The sequence below is a fragment of the Pelodiscus sinensis genome, chromosome 17 (genome assembly GCF_052426305.1).
Source record: "Pelodiscus sinensis isolate ZL-2025 chromosome 17, ASM5242630v1, whole genome shotgun sequence".
Taxonomy (NCBI): Eukaryota; Metazoa; Chordata; order Testudines; family Trionychidae; genus Pelodiscus; species Pelodiscus sinensis.
The window spans coordinates 34,135,352-34,153,094 of record NC_143068.1 but is presented as its reverse complement, the minus strand read 5'-3'; the positions used below and the strand labels follow the sequence as shown (position 1 = coordinate 34,153,094).

The following is a 17,743-nucleotide window of genomic DNA, read 5'->3' as shown; positions in this document are numbered from 1 at the left end:
AAGGGGAGGGGCGGTCGTGCTCGAAGGACGAGGCCCCAGGAAAAGACTCAGGAGTTGGTTCGACCCTGGTGCCAGGGCCCCAGAGCGTACAGCGCGGCCTCTGCAGGGAGCCGGAGGCCCAGGCTGGAAGCAGGGGAAGGGGTCAGAGCCCCCAGGGGAGACTGAAGCGGCCCCAGCGCCGTTGGCTCGGTTCCCAGGGGCCAGCAGAAACAGGGATTTAGCCCCTGGCTCCACCGAGGCCGGCCCCGGCGCGAGCCGCCCTCCCACCTCGTCCGACACAAGCCAGGGCACGGGCGCTGCCTCGGACCTGTACATTTATTTACACGAAGCTGAGCGCGCCGGCAGCTCTCCGGAGAACGGCCGTCTGCCTGCCTGGGGACGGGCACCACCCCAGGGCCTGGGGTCCCACAGCCCGGCCCAGGCAGCACCGAGAGCCGTGGCAGGGGGTTCATCCAGACCAGGGCCAGCAGGCTGCCGCACACAGGGGCTTAGGCCCAAGAAACCCCAGGCCGAGGGCGCTCGCCCTCCCGCCCCCCGCGGGGAGTCCCTGGGCACCGCCCGCACCTGGGGCAGCAGGGAGCGGTTCCGTGTGCAGCCCTTCCCGCGCACGGGGCCAGCTGGTCTGCATTAGGCTGCGCCCTCGCCTTGTGTTGCTGGGGGACGTGGGCAGGGAAGGTTGGACTCTCCCCCCGCCCGCAGCCCCGCAGGGCAGGGAGGTTAGGGACGAGCACAAAGCCTCCTTCTCTCTTCCCTGGCCTCCAGCTGGGGAATGCGCCTGGAATCCGTGCGCGGCCCTTCCTCCTTTCCTGTGCCTGGAGCCCTGCCGGCTCCAGCAGGAACTGAGCCCTGCCGGCTTCCAGCGTCCCCGAGGGGGGGGAGGACGGGGAGGGGAGGGGGGCCTGCGTCAGCAGCAGCCTTGCGGGCTGGGACAGCCGGGAGCTGCGCAAGTGGCCGGCGGTAGCCGTAGCTGCAGGCTGGGGCGCGCACACTGCCCGCCAAGGGCTCGCGTACAAAGCCGGACCCTCGTGTCACCCTCCCGCCTGCCGGGCGCGATGCACTGGCCCCCCGCGAGGCACGGAGGCGCGGCTGGGAGCCAGCCGGCTTTTCGCGCCCACGGCCGAGACTCCCGCGCCAAGCGCCAGGTCAGGCTGTGCCAGGCGGCAGGACCCTACCCCCCGTTACGGGAGCATAAAGCCAGACAGCAGCGCCTGGATCTCATAGCAGCCCTGCAAGCCTGAGTGCAGGGCTCCTGCGCCCCTCGGCCGAGCGCCCCACGCCTGGTTCTCAGGGAGCACGGGGGAAGGGGTGCACGCAGTCCCACAGAACAGCCCTGGCAGCGCTCGGCCAGCTGCTCCGCCAGGCCCAGCAAGGGTGCGGCCCGCGAGCAGCCGGGCGCAGGGAACCGCGCCGCCGAGTCGAAGGGGCTGCAGGCTCGGGGTAGCAGTGGGGCTCCGGGCCCTTCCAGCAGCAGCCGCCGCCCCCACCGCACCCCGCCCCTGCCCGGTGTGCGCAGTTGCAGCCCCTTATGGCAGCGATGGAGCCAGGCCCGTCCCACACAGTAACAATCCAGCGCCCGCCGCGGAGCCCTGCAGCCTTGGTTGGGAGCGGGGTCCCAGGGGGCTCAGCCGGACAGTCTGGGGCAGGGGGCCGAGTGCTGCACACGGGGCCAGCTCCAGCCCAGTTCTCTCCAGCAGGATCCAAGGTAGATGCCCCAGCAGGACCAGAGCAGGAGGCTGCCCCGGGCCACGAGGACTCCAGGGTGGGGGAGCCAACAGAAGCCCCCCACCGGCGGCTTTGCAGCAGCGAGAAGGAGCCTCCTGCAGGCCCGAGCAGAGTCCTCCCGCAGCAGTTCAGGGTCCAGAAGAGCCCGGCCCCTAGCGCAGTAAGAGCAAGGCAGCGCGGCACAGGGGTTAGAGCAGGGATCTCACAGCAGGGCGAGGCGCTAGGTCAGGACTCAGCAGGCTGGGATCCAGTGGTCACCTCGCTGCAGCAGGAGCAGGAATTTCACAGCTGCACAGGATGGGGACGGCCCGGCCTTGCTCCGCCGACGCGCCTCGGATGGGGGAAGCGGGTCGAGCACGAACCTACCTCGGGCAGAGGCAGGGACGAGGCGCCAGTGCACAACTCCGCTGGCGGGGGGGGGGTCGCCCTTCGGCCTCGGCTCCCCCGTGGCTCGACTCCCGCCCGGCCCTCAGACGCCCAGCGCGGTCAGGGAACCCGAGCTGCTGATCTTCTTGAAGCGGTTGGCAGCGCACACCCCAATGAAGTTTTTCTGTTGGGGAAACAAGACCATAAGAACGGCTGTACCGGGTCAGACCAAAGGTCCATCCAGCCCAGTATCCTGTCTGCCGACAGTGGCCAGCACCAGGTGCCCCAGAAGGGATGGACCGAAGACAACGATCAAGCGATTTGTCTCCTGCCATCCATCTCCAGCCTCTGACAAACAGAGGCCAAGGACACCATTTTATCCCCTGGCTAATAGCCTTTTATGGACCTAACCTCCATGAAATTATCTAGCTTCTCTTTAAACTCTGTTCTAGTCCTAGCCTTCACAGCCTCCTCTGGCAAGGAGTTCCACAGGTTGACTACACGCTGTGTGATGAAGAACTTTCTTTTATTAGTTTTAAACCTGCTCCCCATTAACTTCAGTTGGGGTACGTCTAAACTACATGGCTCCGTCGACGGAGCCATGTAGATTTGTTTGTTCGGCAAAGGGAAATGAAGCCGCAATTTAAATAATCGCGGCTTCATTTAAATTTAAATGGCTGCCACGCTGAGCCGATGAACAGCTAATCAGCTGTTTGTGGGCTCAGCGCGCTAGTCTGGACGCTCCCCTGCCGACATGAAAGCCCTTTATCGACCTCCGCGGTAAACCTCATCCTACGAGGCATAACGGGGAGGTCGATAAAGGGCTTTCAGGTCGGCGCGGGAGCGTCCAGACTAGCGCACTGAGCCGACAAACAGCTGATCAGCTGTTCGTCAGCTCAGCGCGGCAGCCATTTAAATTTAAATGAAGCCGCGATTATTTAAATCGCGGCTTCATTTGCCTTTGCCGATCAGCCTAATCTACATGGCTCCATCGATGGAGCCATGTAGTGTAGACGTACCCTTGGTGTCCTCTAGTTCTTATCCCTAAGAAGGGAGGGATTCCCCGTTGTAAGGCTGGAAAGGCTCTGAGGACGGCACAAGGAGCTTAAATTGCAGCAAGGGAGGCTTAGGTTGGACATTAGGAAAAACATCCCGCCTGTCCGCGTGGTGAAACACTGGAGTAAGTTGCCCGGGGAGGTTGTGGAACCTCCATCCCTGGAGGTATTGAAGAGCAGGTTGGACAGACGCCGGGCAGGGATGGGCTAGACCAGTGGGTCCCAGTCTTTTTGATCCTGGGGACCAGTAAACCCATTCACAAGCTCTTGGAGGACCAGTAACATTTATTTGCATATGTGATGTAGTGGGGGGGCTGGCTGCTCTGTAACCCGGGGCCCCCTGTGCTGGGCTGTGCGATTCCCACTCACTCACCCACATGGGTATTAGCCCAGACACCTAGGCCCAGCCTGAGCAGATAACAAGACACTTCCCAGGGAGAGACTAAGGGAGGGAGGCGGAGACGAACCCCAGGTTTCGGGGGAAGGGTCAGTTGCTGGCTGGGAACCATGAAGGAAACAGCCAAAGCTGAGGGTCTGGGGGGGGCAAGGGACCCCCTAACCCACGGGGGCTGAGGCACCCTGGCCCTGACTCCTGTACCCACCTCACGTCTGTGCTGGGCTGTACCCTGGAGATGCAATAACCCCCCTGTTCTACGGGCTGGCGGAGTCTGTTCTTGCTGCTACGGGGGTGCAGGATCAGGGGAACCGCAACGCGCCCTCACAGCATATTTGCATATTCATGAAACAAATGATGAATATGCAAATCAATTGGGTCACTGGCCCTACCTGTCTGGTGGGTTGTTCCGCCCCAATCCCGGCCACTTTATCGGCCGGCAGCGGCTCCCCTGGCTGTGTCCAGCGCCGGGCAGTCTGCAGCGGTGTGCGCGGTGCCCGGCCTCCCTGGGTCCTAGTGCCCGCCGGATCCAGCCCCGCTGCCCGGGCGCATGCCTGGCAGAGATGCCGCAGCGGGCTCTCCCCCAAGAGGGCTGCACTGCCGCACGCGGTAGTACGGGGCGCTGCTACCATCACACACATTAATAGGCTTGTGCGCGATGTTTGTTCTAAGGACCGGCACTGGGCCGCGGAGCTCACGTTGGGAAAGGCTGGTCTAGACGGTGCTTGGCCCTGCCGGGGGGGCACAGGGCTGGACGTGATGCCTCGCGGGGGCCCTCCCGGTCCTAGTGTCTGAGACTCCTGGCTGAGGAGCTCACACGCTCCCCAGTCCCTCTCCCCCAGCACGGGACCCTGCAGCCCCTGGGGCGTGGCAGACGGCACTGGGCCTCCAAGCCAGGGATCACTGGGGATCCACCAGAGCCCCTGTGTTCTGCACCTTCCTGGTGGGGGACGGGGGGGCTCTTCCCACTGCTGTTCCTCCCCACCCTGCCCCCAGGCTGGGGCTGCAGGCCTGGAAGCACTGGGGAAAGCTCCGCTCCCATGCTGCCCTCACCTGGAGGCTCCGCCCCTGCAGCTCCCACTGGCCACGATTCCCAGCCAATGGGAGACGGGGGGCGGTGCCTGCAGGCAAGCGCGGGGCTGTGCAGAGCCACTGATCCCCATCAAACCAGAGCTGCCCCAGGTAAGCCCTCCCCAACCCCAGCCCCCTCCCCCCCAAACTCCTTCCTAGACCCCACATCCCAGCTCTGAGCCCCTCTTGCACCCTGACTCCTGCCAGACCTTATACCCCCACCTGCACCCCAGCCTCCTGCCCTGAGCCTACCCCCCTTAGCCCCATCCAGGGGCCCCCCTCCTGCACACTTCACCATCCCCATGCCAGAGCCTGTACCCCGTGTCAGAAAACTCACCCCCTCCTGCTGCGCTTTCCCTACACTGGACCTCAGTTTTGGCTGCACCCTGGAGCACGGGGGAGCCCCAGAGCGTGACGTAGTGGGGGTGCTGTGGTGCGAGTGTGTGTGTGGTTGTACCTCAGTCTCCCTCCCCTCCTTTGCAGCTCTCTCTGCATGAGGGGGGAGAGGCCAGGCAGGACTCACTGGGGAAGTATGTCAGTCGCACCTCCTGGGGACCAGGTGACAAAAGATTCACCTTGGGTCTGGGAGCAGGACAGTGGAGGAGGCAGAGCTTCCGGGGGGGGGGGGGGGGGGCGGGGGCGACTCTCCTTTAGCCTGGGTGGAGGGACGCATGAAGGAAGCAGACTAAGTCCAGACAGGGGGTTCAGGGCCCCCCCAAGGACTAAGGCTCTGCCCTGGCTCCGGTGGCGTCAAGCCTGCGCTGGATCCCTGAGAAGCAAATAACCTTCTATTCTACAGCCGGCTGAGAGCCACGTCTGGTTGCGGACGCGGGTGCGGGGTTGGGGCTCCCCGATGTGCCGTCCCAGCCCCGGGGCCCCAGAACAGACAGTCCGGCCCTGGGCCCGGCTGAGCGGTGCTGGGAACCAGACGGCCTGGCGAGGGGTCAACGGGGGCTCCTGGCCGTGAAGCCCAGCCCCCCCCCCCCCCCGAGAGGAAACCAGGCAGCACAGATCCAGGCTGGGGGCACGGGGAGTGCCCTGCCCCCCCTGCAGTCGCGCTGCCCTGACATCGGTCCCCCCGTGGCCCAGCCCTGGAGCAGTAAGGGGCAGAGGAGCCGTGGGGGGCGCACGCGGAGGCGACGGCGGGGGAGGGGACGAGGGAAGAGCCACAGGAGACGTTAAGGACGTTTCGGGGAAATGCCCCGTGCGTAGCCCTTAGCCCCGCAGGGGTCCTCTCTCCAGGGGCCACTGGGGCGGGCCACGGGGACGCCACGCACTCACCGCTCGCTCAGAACGGTCCCATCGTCATTCAGAGTCAGGGCGGCCGGGGGGGGGGTGCCCTGAGATCCATGGAATTGTAGGGGGGAGGTCACCCTCTCGGGGGGGGGGGGGAGAGGAGAAATCAAAGCAGCAGCTCCCTCCTGCCGTGCGCTCTCCCTCCTCACTGCCCCACGCTGGCGCCCGACACGGAGCGGAGAAGCAGCCCTGCCCCATCCTCTGCCAGGACTGCTGCACCACGGCTCTGAGTGCTCCCAGGCCCTCCCGGGAACTGGCACCCATCAGTCCTTCCCCGCTGTGGGCCAGCCACCTCACCGCGCCCCCCACCCCCACCTCCGGCCCAGAGAGCCGCCAGCCCCCGCTCCGAGGTCCGCCAGCCCCCCCTCCGAGGTCCGCCAGCCCCGTCGCCATGCCCCCCCCGAGGGCCACCAGCCCCCCCTTGAGAGCCGCCAGCCCCGTCAGCCCCCCCCCCCCCAGCCCATGCCCCTCCCCCCCGGCCCCCGAGCCCCCCCCTCCGGCCGCCAGCCCCCCCCCCCCCGCCGCCCAGAGCCTCCCCCCCCCCCAGCCCCATCGCCGTGCCCCGAGAGCCGCCAACGTACCTTCCAGCGCCGCCGCATGACGTACTTCCGGAGCAGGACTTGGGACTTCAGGCGCCGGTTGCAGCGCTTGGCCTTCTCCGCCAGGCCGTTCAGCCAGGGGTGCTGGAGGCACCTGGCCGCGCTCATGCGGGCACTGCAGGGGAGAGGAGAGCAGGTCGCCCCTGTCCTGTCGCTCCTGCTTTCCACTCCGGCCCAGCCCCGGGGGGCTGCCCCCCGCCCTTGGGGACTGGGCCCGGGCCGGAACAAGGTGCATTCGGAAAGCTGCTGCTGGCCCGGAGGCCGCTGCTGGCCCCCTTTGGCTGGGCCTTGTGGGAGCAGCACCTGGGCTCCTCTGACTCGCCCGGCCCCTGCCTCCAGGGGGCGCCACCAGGGCCCGCTCTCCCCTCCCCCCCCCCCCGCCGTGGAAAGGGCCCAGCCCCGGCCGAGCAGCCAAAGCTGCCGGGACCCTGCCGCTCCGGCGGGGCGCAGCCAGAGCAAGGGACAGTCGGACTGTCCTTGGCCAGGCACATCCCCGAGTCCAGCCAGGGCACCAGGAGCGCCGGGGGAAGGGCCAGGCGCAGGGGCGCTTGCTGGCCATGGGGGGGCCTGGCTGCGGGGGGGGGGGGCCTCGGCCCTGGGCGCACGGAACCGGCCAGACCTCCCGGCTCCACCCCCGGCTCCAACCTCTTCTGCTTGATGATGAGATTCGAGACGAAGTCCTTGGCTTCGTCCGAGATGCCCTCGAAGGCTTCCTCGTCGAAGTACCAGCCGGCCGCCAGGACGTTGTTCAGGGTTTCGGCGTCGTTGTCCCCCAGGAACGGGGAGAGGCCGCTTAGCCTGGGGGGAGGGGGCAGTTACGGGTCTCCGGCCGCGCCTCAGTGGCAGCCCCACGTCCCCCGCAGGCTCCCAGTTCCTCCTGCACAAGCCTCGCTCCCTCCCGCTGCCCGGGCAAAGGCAGCGAGGCCAGCGGTCAGCACTTAGCATGGGACCCGTGTGTGCTCCCAGCGGGCACCTTGCGGTGTTCCCCGGGGAGAGGGGAGCCCGGCCCGACCCTCGCAGATGTGCCAGCCCCCCAGCTCCGAGCAGCCGCCGGATGGTTCCCCACTCCCTTCGTTGTCGACTGGCAGGGTCAGCCCGCCTACAGAGGCTTGGGGGGGCAGGCCCTGCCTCCTTTTACAGATGGAGAAACTGAGGCATGGAGGGTCAGAGACTGGCCTGAGGTCACTTCCCAACTCCGGGCCAGGGCTGGGAATGGAACCAGGAATTCTCTTGCCAGCCCTGGGCTCTAACAGCCTCCTACTCCTCTCCCTGCCAGCCCAGCCACCCTCTCGAGAAAACCCGCCCCCTGCCCCTCCCCCCCGACGGCACCCCCACTCACAGCATGTACGTGATCACGCCCAGGCTCCACATGTCCGTCGAGTAGGAGACCTGATCGTAGTTCACCACCTCCGGGGACAGGAACTCCGGGGTCCCAAAGTTGACTTTCAGCTTCTCCCGCGGGTTGTACCTGTGGGCGGGACAGGCGGGGACAGGGACAGCTCCTGGCGCTGGGCCCAGGGACAGCCCCATCCACACTCGGCACTCGGCCCGGCGCTGCTCCAAGCCAGAACCCAGCCAGTGATGAGAAGGGCCCCAACCCGCTGCCCCCCGCCAGGTGCAGCTGACTCGACAGCGCGGCTGCCAAGCCCCGATGGCAGATTCTGCCCCCCACAGGGATTCCTTCCTGTCCTCCCCAGGCCTACGTCACCGGGGCAGGCGTAAAGCCAGCGCAGCTGGCCCGAGTGCGGCCTTTGCCCAGCCCCCAGGGCCGTGGGAAGGGAGGCGAACCGGGGGAGGGAAGGAGCGAGCCGGCCCGGCGGTGGGGAATTACCTGCGCGCCAGCCCGAAGTCGATGATCTTCACCATGTGCCCCGTGGAGGCCACGCACAGGATGTTCTCGGGCTGCAGGAATGAAGTTCCTGGGGGTCAGAAGCCAGCTCCTGGCTACGCGCCTGCCCGCCTCCGGCCTGGCAGCGGTTCCTGGCCCCCCGCAGAGGAGCTGGGGACAACCCGCCCGGAAGGGCCTGCGGGAGGGCGGGACGGTTTCTCTGTCCCCGAGCCGCGCCAGGGACGGAGCAGCTGCTGGATTCGCGGCCGGGCACTTCAGTGCCAGGGGCAGGGCAGCACGGTGCCAGGCTCTGGATGCACCACCAGGGACGTGGATTGTGGTTTGTAGGCACTGAGAGAGACCCACACTGCCCGTGGTTACCCTCCCTAATGCTGCTGTGCACACCCCAGGCCTGCCAGCGATCTGCCTCCCCGGCGTTCCTCATGCCCCCCAGAACCAATGTTCCCAATCATTTTTCCCATCCATGTGCAGAATAAATTTTGTTCTGTGCACTGTGTGCACGGATGTGCACCACAAAAAGAAACACGGGCTGCCGGCTCTGGGCACTCTGCTAATCAGCTGGGTGGCACCTGATTCTCTCCTGGGTGGCCGCCCAAGTGCACAGCTTACAGGGGACCCTGCCCAGAACCCTGCTCCTGGCCCATATGCCGAGATCGACCCTTTGAACAGCAGAAGACCCGGCCCGGCCCCCCAAGGTTCTACCCCCATAAAACCCCCAGTAACCTGGCCCAGGCCGCTGTGCCAAGCCAAGACACGAGTCCGCGTGACAAAGCCCCGAGCGATAGGACTGTGGGAAAAGGGGGGGGCATGCTGCCCCCCTACCTAGCACAGGGACCCCTGGAACTCAGGAGGTGGAAATTCCTGCATCTGGAGGCCTTGTCTCCCCAGACACAACCGCTGCCGGGCTTGTCCCACGCCTGGACCCTGCGCCCCCCAGGGCTATTCGCACAGTCTCACAGAGCAGCCCTTCAGCCCCACAGCCGGTTCCCCCTCCAGCCCCACAGCCTGGGGGCCGTAGCCCCTCCCGTCTTCCCTCCCACGGCACCTTGAGGTCCAAGTGCAGGACGCGCATCTGGTGCATGAAGGTGATGCCGTCGCAGATCTGCCGCACGAAGACCATGCAGTCCACTTCCGTCAGGTGGTAATCCTCGTCGATGATGCGCTCGAAGAGCTCCCCGCCCTCCACGCTGCACACGGACACGCCGCAGCCTCAGTGGCCGGCGCCGAGCGGGGACCCCGCCACTGGGGCCAGGCAAGTGACGCCCGGCCCCTTCGCCCCGCGACCACGGATGCGCCCCTCGCGGGCCAGGCAAGCGATGCCCCGCCCCTCCGCCCCGCAGCCACGGACGCGCCCCTCGCGGGCCAGGCAAGCGACGCCCGGCCCCTCCACTCCATGTGCAGGGACGCGCCCCTCGCGGGCCAGGCAAGCGACGCCCCGCCCCTCCACTCCATGTGCAGGGACGCTCCCCTGTGCCTCCCCAGGGGCACCATTCACAGTGCCTCCCCCCGGCCAGGGCACAGGCAGCCCAGGTGCTGGTTCCGGAGCACGCCCCCTTTCGGAGGCAGGGGGGTAGGGGGTGGGTAACCGAGCAGGGCCCTGGCCGAGGTCGTGCGGCAGAGGGATGGGAGGGAACGGGACAGGCAGCTGCTCGTGCTGGATCCAGGGCACCGAGAGGAGGGGATTTCCAGACAGGGAGGTGCCGGAGGGAAGCTGGAGGCTGTGCCAGCCAGCGCCCCCACCCTGGCCCCGGGCAGGCTGGCAGAGAGGCTGCGCTAGCCAAGATCCAGGATAGCAGGGAGGTTAGCGAGAACGCTCCGATTCCAGGGCGCAGATTGTCCCTTCCAGACAGACCCTCGCTACTTGGGTCGGGACGCCCCTCGCCGGGGCGCAGGGGAAGAGGGAGGAGACGCCCTTGTGGGGACCGAGTGCCGCATGGCAACGCGTCTCCAGGTGGTTCCCCGAGCAAGCGCGCTCAGGAAGGCGGCTCCCTCACCGGAGCGACCGAGCGGGGCCCGTCCGTCAGGATGCTCCCGGGCCACCCCCCAGCCCCACGGCGGCCCTGCCCACGGGCACCACTCACAACTCCATGAAGAGGACGATTTCCCGCGGCGTCTCGATGGCTTCGTAGAGCTGGATCAGGTTCTGGTGGTTCAGCTGGTTCATCACCTCGATTTCAAGCAAGGCCATCTCCTGCCAGGGACGCGCCGCGTGAGCCAGGGCTGGAGGCAGCTCTCCCGGACCCCGGGGCCACCCTCCCGGCCAGGCGAGCGCCCAGCTCCGTGGCACACACCCACCTTGTCCTTCGGGTTCTGCTTCTTAATGATTTTGGCGGCAAGCTTGAGCCCCGTCCCCCTCTCGGTGCACGTGCGAACTTCGCCAAACTTCCCCCTAGGGCGAAGAAAAGCCGATGGGAGAAGCTGCAATTCCTTCCCTCCCCGACAGAGGCAGGGGCACAAGCCCAGAGACCGGCTGCCAAGGGGCCAAACTCAGCGGGGCTGGAAGTGGGTCCGAGGCATGGGCGGGGGTTGGGTTTCAGTTCTTGGGAAACTGAGGCGTCACAGGCACCCACACTCAATCCAGGGGCCGCTGGAGTCTGGGAGTTTCAAGCACGGGGGGCGGGGGGTGCTAAAGCGCCTCCCACCGCCCAGCCGAAAGCCCCGTTTTAGCCCCGCTCCTTGGGCCAGGAGGGCACCGATGACAGAGCAGCAGCACTTCCGTCCCGGGGTGGGGGGGGGCTCTGCAGCCCACCCGCCCTGGCCAAGGCGGGGCAGGGCCCTAGGCAGCAGGCCAGTGAGCTGGGTCTCTGGCGGGCAGGAAAGGGGCGTACGGGTCCTGGCAGCACACAGCAGGTGCTAGCAGGGGAGCAGGGCTGAGTCCTCCGCTGACACCCGGCCTCTGCCAAGCGGGGGGCCTGCTCGCTGGGGGTGCAGCTGAACCCCTGCCCCGTCACTGCGGCAAGTCTCCCCGCTGCACGGAGCCAGCAACGCCGCTGCCATCGGCGCAGGCCCATCCCCGCCCCGGGACGTGTGCCGCCCCGCTCTCCTGTGCCACTAGAGGGCACCAGCCACACAGCGCGCTCAAGCCGGCGCTGGCTACGGAATGGTGTAGGGATCACATATTAATGTATTGAAAATGATTCCCCAAATGGAAGTGACCCCCCATAATTTGTTCCCCACAACTTAAAGTGTTTAGATTTATTATTAATTCTTCTTCTTATTATTATTTGTTAAAATTGTTAAATGTTTAGATTTATTATTATTATTGCCCCTTTAGAATATAATGTATTAGGTCATGTAACTTAGAACTATTAAGAATATAATCCTATGTAACCAGAAACAGCCCCCCCCTCTGTGCCCCAGGGCATGCTCAAGCTTGTGCAAGGGGCTGCTTGAAATTGACATTGCAGAGATACATTGTAACAATGCATTGTCAAGCCACTAACTCTGCTCTGGGAGCCAAGCCCTGTAATTGACTAAGGGCCTTGTTACTTAATTGACGCCTGTTCTCTTTAAAACATTGTAACTTTACTCAGCACTCAGAGAATGTTTTAAGCAAAACCACCCCGAAACTTTCGTAACTACAACTTTTATTATTATACAAAATACTGTACGAATGTAGGAGAGAGTGCTTGGACGATGAGTGAATGGTTCTGAGAGGTGCCAGCCTGAGAATACAGCAACAAAGGGCTGAAGAAGGCGTCAGGTGCCAGTGCAACCAAAAGGTGTCAAGTGGAGAAAACCAAGTACTGGAGGTCCACCCGATGAGATCACTGACCAGCACCTGGCAGCCACCCTGGAGACATCAGCATGATGCAGCAATTTCCATAGACTGGCATAGGAAGAAATTCCTATAAGAACTGGACTAAAAAACTATGGAGTCAGAGTCCAAGGTTCTGCTGCCAGCCCACCAGGAGCTTCAGATGCGCATCCGATCAGGACTTCGCTCCCCACTCCCATCACTTGTGTACAGAATACCTGGCCAGTGTTCTGGCACAAGCAACTTCCAGGCTGGTAACTATACACAGAACTTGAATGAATGGATGTATGAATGAATGTTTTATATATATATATATATATATATATATATATATATATATATAAGTGTATAAGGGTTAAGTAGTGTTAGGAATAAGTAGTTAAACAACGTTGTTTGCTTCTATCTTTTCTTTATTTTTTATTATTATCTTTACAATAAATGTGGCTTTTTGCCTTATCCCCCTCATAAGATCCTGCTTGCTTTTATTTGCTACAACAACTGCCCTGACGCTATCACCCCGGTGTGGCCCAGACCGTCCCCCTGCGCCCAGGCAGGGGCTGCAGGGGCAGAACCGGTTCCCTGAAACTGTCGCCCCCAGGCAGAGCTGGTTAGAGGCAGGAAGAGGAAATGCTGCGACTGCGTCGAGCCCCCCCCCCCCCCCCGGCGACAACCCCAGGCCAGACCCCTTGGGCTTGGGTTCCAATGAGGAACAAGCCCCCCTCCCCGGATCGTTTCAGGGGCTATTTTTAAGGCTCCAGAGAACGGAAGTTGGTCCGGGGCGAGTTTGGGGGATTTCGTTTTGCCGGAAATTTCCACATTTGGGGGCTTCCCCTCCCCGTTACTAAACGGGACAGACGCTTCCAACCTCCCGGCGCTTCCCAGAGACCCCGGCGGCGCCCGCGGCGGCTTGCGCTTACCCCCCCAGCATCTCCTTGGTGTTGATGCTGAACATGCTGTTCACGGTCCCGGATTTGAGGGCGACGATGCGATGGGTGAAGGGAGCGGGCGGCGGAGGGACATCGTCTGCGGAGACAAGGCACTTGGGAGCACTCGGCCATGCGCCAACGCGCCCCAGCCTAGAGGCCCAGGAGAGCCCCAGGAAGCTGCCCCCCCTCGCTCCCGGCTGGTGGAACGAGAGCTTCTCCAGCGCACGGGCAGAGGCCGGCACCTAGTGGCAAAGAGCCGGTACCGCCTGCAGCCAGCGCTCCACAGCCTCCCAGGCCTGTCCCTTCGCTGCGCCCCTGCTGTATAAATAGCCACGAGTGCCACCCCCCCCACAAGGCGCTCGACAATAAGTCACGAGGGAACCAAGCCCAGCAACAGCTCCGATGGCGTTCAGAACCCTGCCAGACCCCGCTGGAGCCCGCCGGGTCCTCTCAGCCCCCCCAGTTCCTCTCTGGCTGCCAACCCCTCCGTAAGCCACAGCTCCCCCTGGCCCTGCTCTGCCCTCCCGGGCCGACAGCTCCTGGCCCTGAGCGCCCCCGTCCAACCCGGCAACCCCACTGCGCCCAGCCCGGGCCCAGCCCCTTGCCACTGCACTGCCAGCCAGCGCCACGCTGCCCTAGCCAACACAGGGGGGCCAAGCTCGGAGCGACACGTCCCAGGGAGCTCTTGGGGCTCCTGCCCTGCTCCGAGCCCCCCAGAGAGGCTCTCGCTCAGCTCGAGTGCGCAGAGCAGCGGAGACACGCCAGGCGCGAGGCTTCCATCATGGCCGCAGGATCCCGGCGCGGGGACAGGGCAGCCCCGCGGAAAGGGAACCAGAAGCCGGAGCGCCGTTGGTGGGCAGACTGGAGACCCCGGCACCCCGGCTGCCTTACCCAGGATCTGGAAAGGGTCCTCTTTCCCGAAGTCTGGCGTGAGGTAGGGGCTGGGCGGCGGCTCCATTTCCTCGTCCGGCAGAGGCGGCTGGTGCCCGGCCGTCCCGGGGCTGGCCGAGGCGGGATGCGGCTGCTCCGTGGAGCTGGGTTCCGCAGGGATCTCATCTGAAGCGGGCTGGGGCAAGGGGCCCAAGCTGGGGGGCTCGGCGAGCGTCACGTCCCCACTGCTGCTAGCTGGGCAGGGCTCCCCGCTTGCGGGGGTTTCCTCTAGACGGCTCTGGTCTCCGGGGGCATCGGAAGCCGGGCCAGGCACCTCGGCTAGGCTGGGCTCTGCCGGCAACGCACTGGCTTCTTCGGCGGGAGTCGCTGGGCCCTGCGGGCTCTTCTCCGCGCCTGCTGCCGGGGCCTCCTCTGCCGCCGGGGCCTCCTCTGCCGCCGGGGCCTCCTCAGTGGCTCGGGCCTCCTCAGCCACCGTGGCCTCCTCAGCTAACGGGGCCTCCTCAGCTACCCACGGCTGCTCCTCGGGCCTGAGCGGGAGAGGTAGGGTGAGCCTGGTACGCCCGACTCACCCCGCCTCGAACCCCTCTTACGAGGGACCCAGCTGCCTGCCCAGGTCCTCACGCCACAGGTAGGGGAGGCCAAGCAGGTGAGCGGAAGGGGATCCCTTCCCAGAGGCGGGGTCCCTCGGGGTAGCTCCGCCCCCAGGAGCTGCAGGGCGGAGCCCCAGGGAAGCATGTCCCCAAGAGGCTGGGCTCTCGGAAAAGCTCCCAGGGCGGAAGCACAGGCTGCCCCTCCCGCGAGGGGACCCGTCTCCGCACCCCCAGCCAAGGGGCCTCTGGCCTGGCGCCTGCAGACCCTGCGACCCAGGCACTTGGAGGCCCGGGGTGCAGAGCACGGTGGAAGATCTAAGGGGACCCCGGCATCAGGCGCTAAGCCAGAGGCTCCCCACTCTACAGGGCCAGCCCCCCAAGCTGCCTGGGAGAGAGCTCCCCAGAGGTTACCTCTGGCTGCTGACGGGGCAGCTCAGGCTCCGCTGGGGTGCTGGGGGCTGAGGCTGGCGCTGGTGTTCCGGCCCCGCCGTGGCCGCTGCTTTCTCCTTGGCCTGTGGCCCCTTCTCTCCGGGCTCTGCCTCTTCTCCTTCACTGGCTGGGGGCTGCGAGGTTGCTGGGGCCGACGGGCCGGTGCCGCTCTCTGCTCCGCCGGGCGCCGCGCCCTCCTGCACGCTGGGGCCCGGCCCCGAACTCTGGCCCAGCAGCGCCCCCTCCGGAGGCACCGTGGCAGTGCCCGACGGCCCTGCGGTGCCCTCCAAACCCTGGGGCATCTCCGCGGGCTCTGGTGAGGCTTCTGCACAGGGAGAAAGACAGTAGCTCCCCGGCTCCAGCTGCCCCCCATGGGATCTGCCTCTGACCCTGGGGAGAGAGCCACCGGCCCAGATCCTGGCTCGCAGCTGCCCTCCATGAGGAAGGCAGGTCCCACGGCTCAGAGCCCGTCCTCGAGAGACCGGCAGCCCGGGGGCTCCCTTCTCACTCCCCAGCCACTGGCTCCCGGCCCCACAGGGACGGCCTGGTGCCTGGGGAGCCTGGCTTCTCCTGCAACAAGGGGTGGCTGGGCATCTGGTGGGGCCAGAGGGACGCCCTGTCACACACATGGGGCCGGGCCCTTGCCCTCGCTGGCGAGGCCTGGTTCAGAGCAGAGCCGTGCCCCCCACCCAGGCACCCGGACAAAAGAGTCTCCCACAAGCATCTACCATGGCGCAGAGCAACCCAGGCTGGCGAGGGGCTGCAGGTGCGGCTTTCACGTCAGCGGCCGCAGGATGGTCCCCACCAAGTCCGTCTCCCGGGTCAGGGCAGCGCTGCTCAGACGTGCGGGCTGGGCCACCGGAGCCACCGCAGCGCTGGGAGGGGCGGCGGGGGGAGCACACGGCCCACGGCCCCCTCCCTGCACACACCTTTGCCTTGCGGGCACGTCCCTCCAGCAGTGGCAGTGGGGAAATTGCGGCGTGCAAGAAAAGCAGCAGAATCTGGCAACCGTGTGGAACCCAAGCACCTCACAGGCCGGGCCCCGAGCCCCGCTGGGTGGCCTGCGGCTGGGGGCTGCCCTACAAAAAGCCGCCTGGAGCCCCGGGACCCCCCTGCTGCCACTGGGCTGAGCCTCCCCCGCACCTCTCGGAGCCCAGGGAATTCAGAGGGGCTCAAAGCCCCTGGCCCGGCTCACCAGCGCTAGTGCCCGTCACCGGGGGCTTTGCTCACAAGCCGCAGCCTGGCACCAGCGTGGGACCTCGCACGAGCGTGGGGTGCGCAGCCCAAGGCCCGGCCATGGGGCACAGCTGCCCTCCTGGCAGGGGCTGGGGAGGGGCCGGAGCAGGGCCGCTCCGGATGGCTAGCGGGGTGCCCGGCGCGCACAGAAGGGCAGCAGACCCCCCCCCCCGCGGAGCTGCAGGGGGGCAGCAGCAGCACCTGTCGCGGCGGATCTGCCGCAGGGAAGGAGCCGGCCCGGCCCGCGGGTCGCTTACCTGGTGCCCCGCTCTGCAGCGGGCGCTCGGGGCTCCCTTCCGCCGCGTCCATGGGGAGCGCGAGTCCTAGCCCCGCCGCGCCATGCCCTAGAGGGGCGGGAATGGCACCTGCTAAGGAGCCCGCCAGGCTGGGAGCCGGGGGCGCGCGAGGCCTTTGCTGGGCAGCCCGGCCGGCCGCGGGGAGCAGGGCCCGAGACGCGGGGGCGCAGGCGGCCCCGGGGGCGCAGCGGGCCGGTTACCCGGGGTCCCCGTTGCAGCGGGCGGTCAGAGCTGGCGCGGCAGCCGCATCCGAGCTGTGCCAAGGCCGGGGCGAGCCGGCCCCTTCTATACTCAGCGGGCCGGAGCCGGATTAGCCCGGGAGAGCCGTATCCTTTACACCCGCCCGAGCGCGCTGCGCGTCGCCTTTCAGGCCACCTGTCGCTGCTGGAGCCGGTTCAAAGGACGCTCCATTCTGCGCGGGGCCGACGGGAATTCAAACAAACAGAGAACAGATGCCCCGGCCGCCCCCCTGGCGGGCTCCCCAGGCCCTCCCCAGCCAGGGACCCATCGTGGAGGGAGGGGAGCCGGCTCCGTGCCGACCCACCCCCGCGGTGCCCTGGGGAGACGCACGCACGAAGGGTGGGGTGGGGGCTCAGGCTCCCCCCGTCCCCTCGCGGCACAACCGGCCAGGGAATTGGGACACCCAAGCGTCCAGCGCGGCCCAGGCTCTGGCCGGGACCGACCCACTGTCCGCTCGCAGCCCAGGGACCCCGGCCGCGACGGGACCCGCTCAGCCCCGGGCGAGAGGAACGTGGCGCAGCCCTCGGAGCTCGGCCTAGCCACGGAGCGGGGCTGCCCAGGACGGCTCGGGGAGCGCCACGGGACCGCCCCCAGCTAGCCTGGAGCGAAACCAGATTCATCGGGGAACCCACAACAGCCCCTGGCACCGCCCAGCGAGCCTGTAAACACGGGGCCGAGCGACAGAGACTTCACCAGCCCGCTGGCTTTAGCGCCGTAGCCCTGGGGGGAGGGGGGACCCCCCCATCGCCTCCGTGTTGTCCCACCTGAGCTTCACTCCAGCCAAGCCGCTGAGGCTGCCCCTCCCCGCCCCCACCTGGAGAGGACTCAGCTGTTCGGCCCCACCCCATGCTAAGTAGCGGCTGATGGGTGGGTGGAGCCGGACAACTCGCAGTTTTGGTGTCCGGCAAGTGCAGGGCAAAGGGGCTGAGCCGTGCGGGATTGGTCCGCTCCCTAACACGGGTCACCAGCCAGTCGATCGAGATCTGCAGGTAGATCGTGGAGTCTGACGGGATCCTAACAGGCTTG

The 17,743-nt window shown here is 66.3% G+C and overlaps 1 protein-coding gene across 2 annotated transcripts; it reads right to left on the bottom strand.

Annotated features, from left to right (window-relative positions):
• Positions 1 to 296: 296 nt before the first annotated feature.
• On the bottom strand, positions 297 to 17,499 carry MYLK2 (myosin light chain kinase 2). Of its 2 annotated transcripts, XM_075900860.2 has the most exons (13): positions 17,482 to 17,499; positions 16,439 to 16,525; positions 14,928 to 15,270; positions 13,927 to 14,453; positions 13,027 to 13,132; positions 10,648 to 10,741; positions 10,434 to 10,543; positions 9,398 to 9,539; positions 8,335 to 8,405; positions 7,843 to 7,971; positions 7,149 to 7,301; positions 6,486 to 6,618; positions 297 to 2,272 (listed from the first exon to the last, which is right to left on the bottom strand). In XM_075900860.2, exons 2-13 carry the CDS (start codon positions 16,488 to 16,490, stop codon positions 2,192 to 2,194), a joined length of 1,941 nt encoding a protein of 646 aa, XP_075756975.2. In that variant the 5' UTR covers positions 16,491 to 16,525; positions 17,482 to 17,499; the 3' UTR covers positions 297 to 2,191. The 2 variants fall into 2 exon arrangements, with proteins under 2 accessions (XP_075756975.2, XP_075756974.2); XM_075900859.2 differs by lacking the exon at positions 17,482 to 17,499 and having other exon boundaries at positions 16,439 to 16,848.
• Positions 17,500 to 17,743: the final 244 nt, after the last annotated feature.

What these genes read in the sequence shown, in the direction of transcription:
- MYLK2 (XM_075900860.2), bottom strand. Translation starts at nt 16,490, where the DNA reads ATGGACGCGGCGGAAGGGAGCCCCGAGCGCCCGCTGCAGAGCGGGGCA. An exon ending in GCTGCAGAGCGGGGCACCAG is followed by an intron (nt 15,271 to 16,438) that starts GTAAGCGACCCG and finishes CTCCCTGTGCAG; the next exon opens with AAGCCTCACCAGAGCCCGCG. An exon ending in GGACCCTTTCCAGATCCTGG is followed by an intron (nt 13,133 to 13,926) that starts GTAAGGCAGCCG and finishes TTGTCTCCGCAG; the next exon opens with ACGATGTCCCTCCGCCGCCC.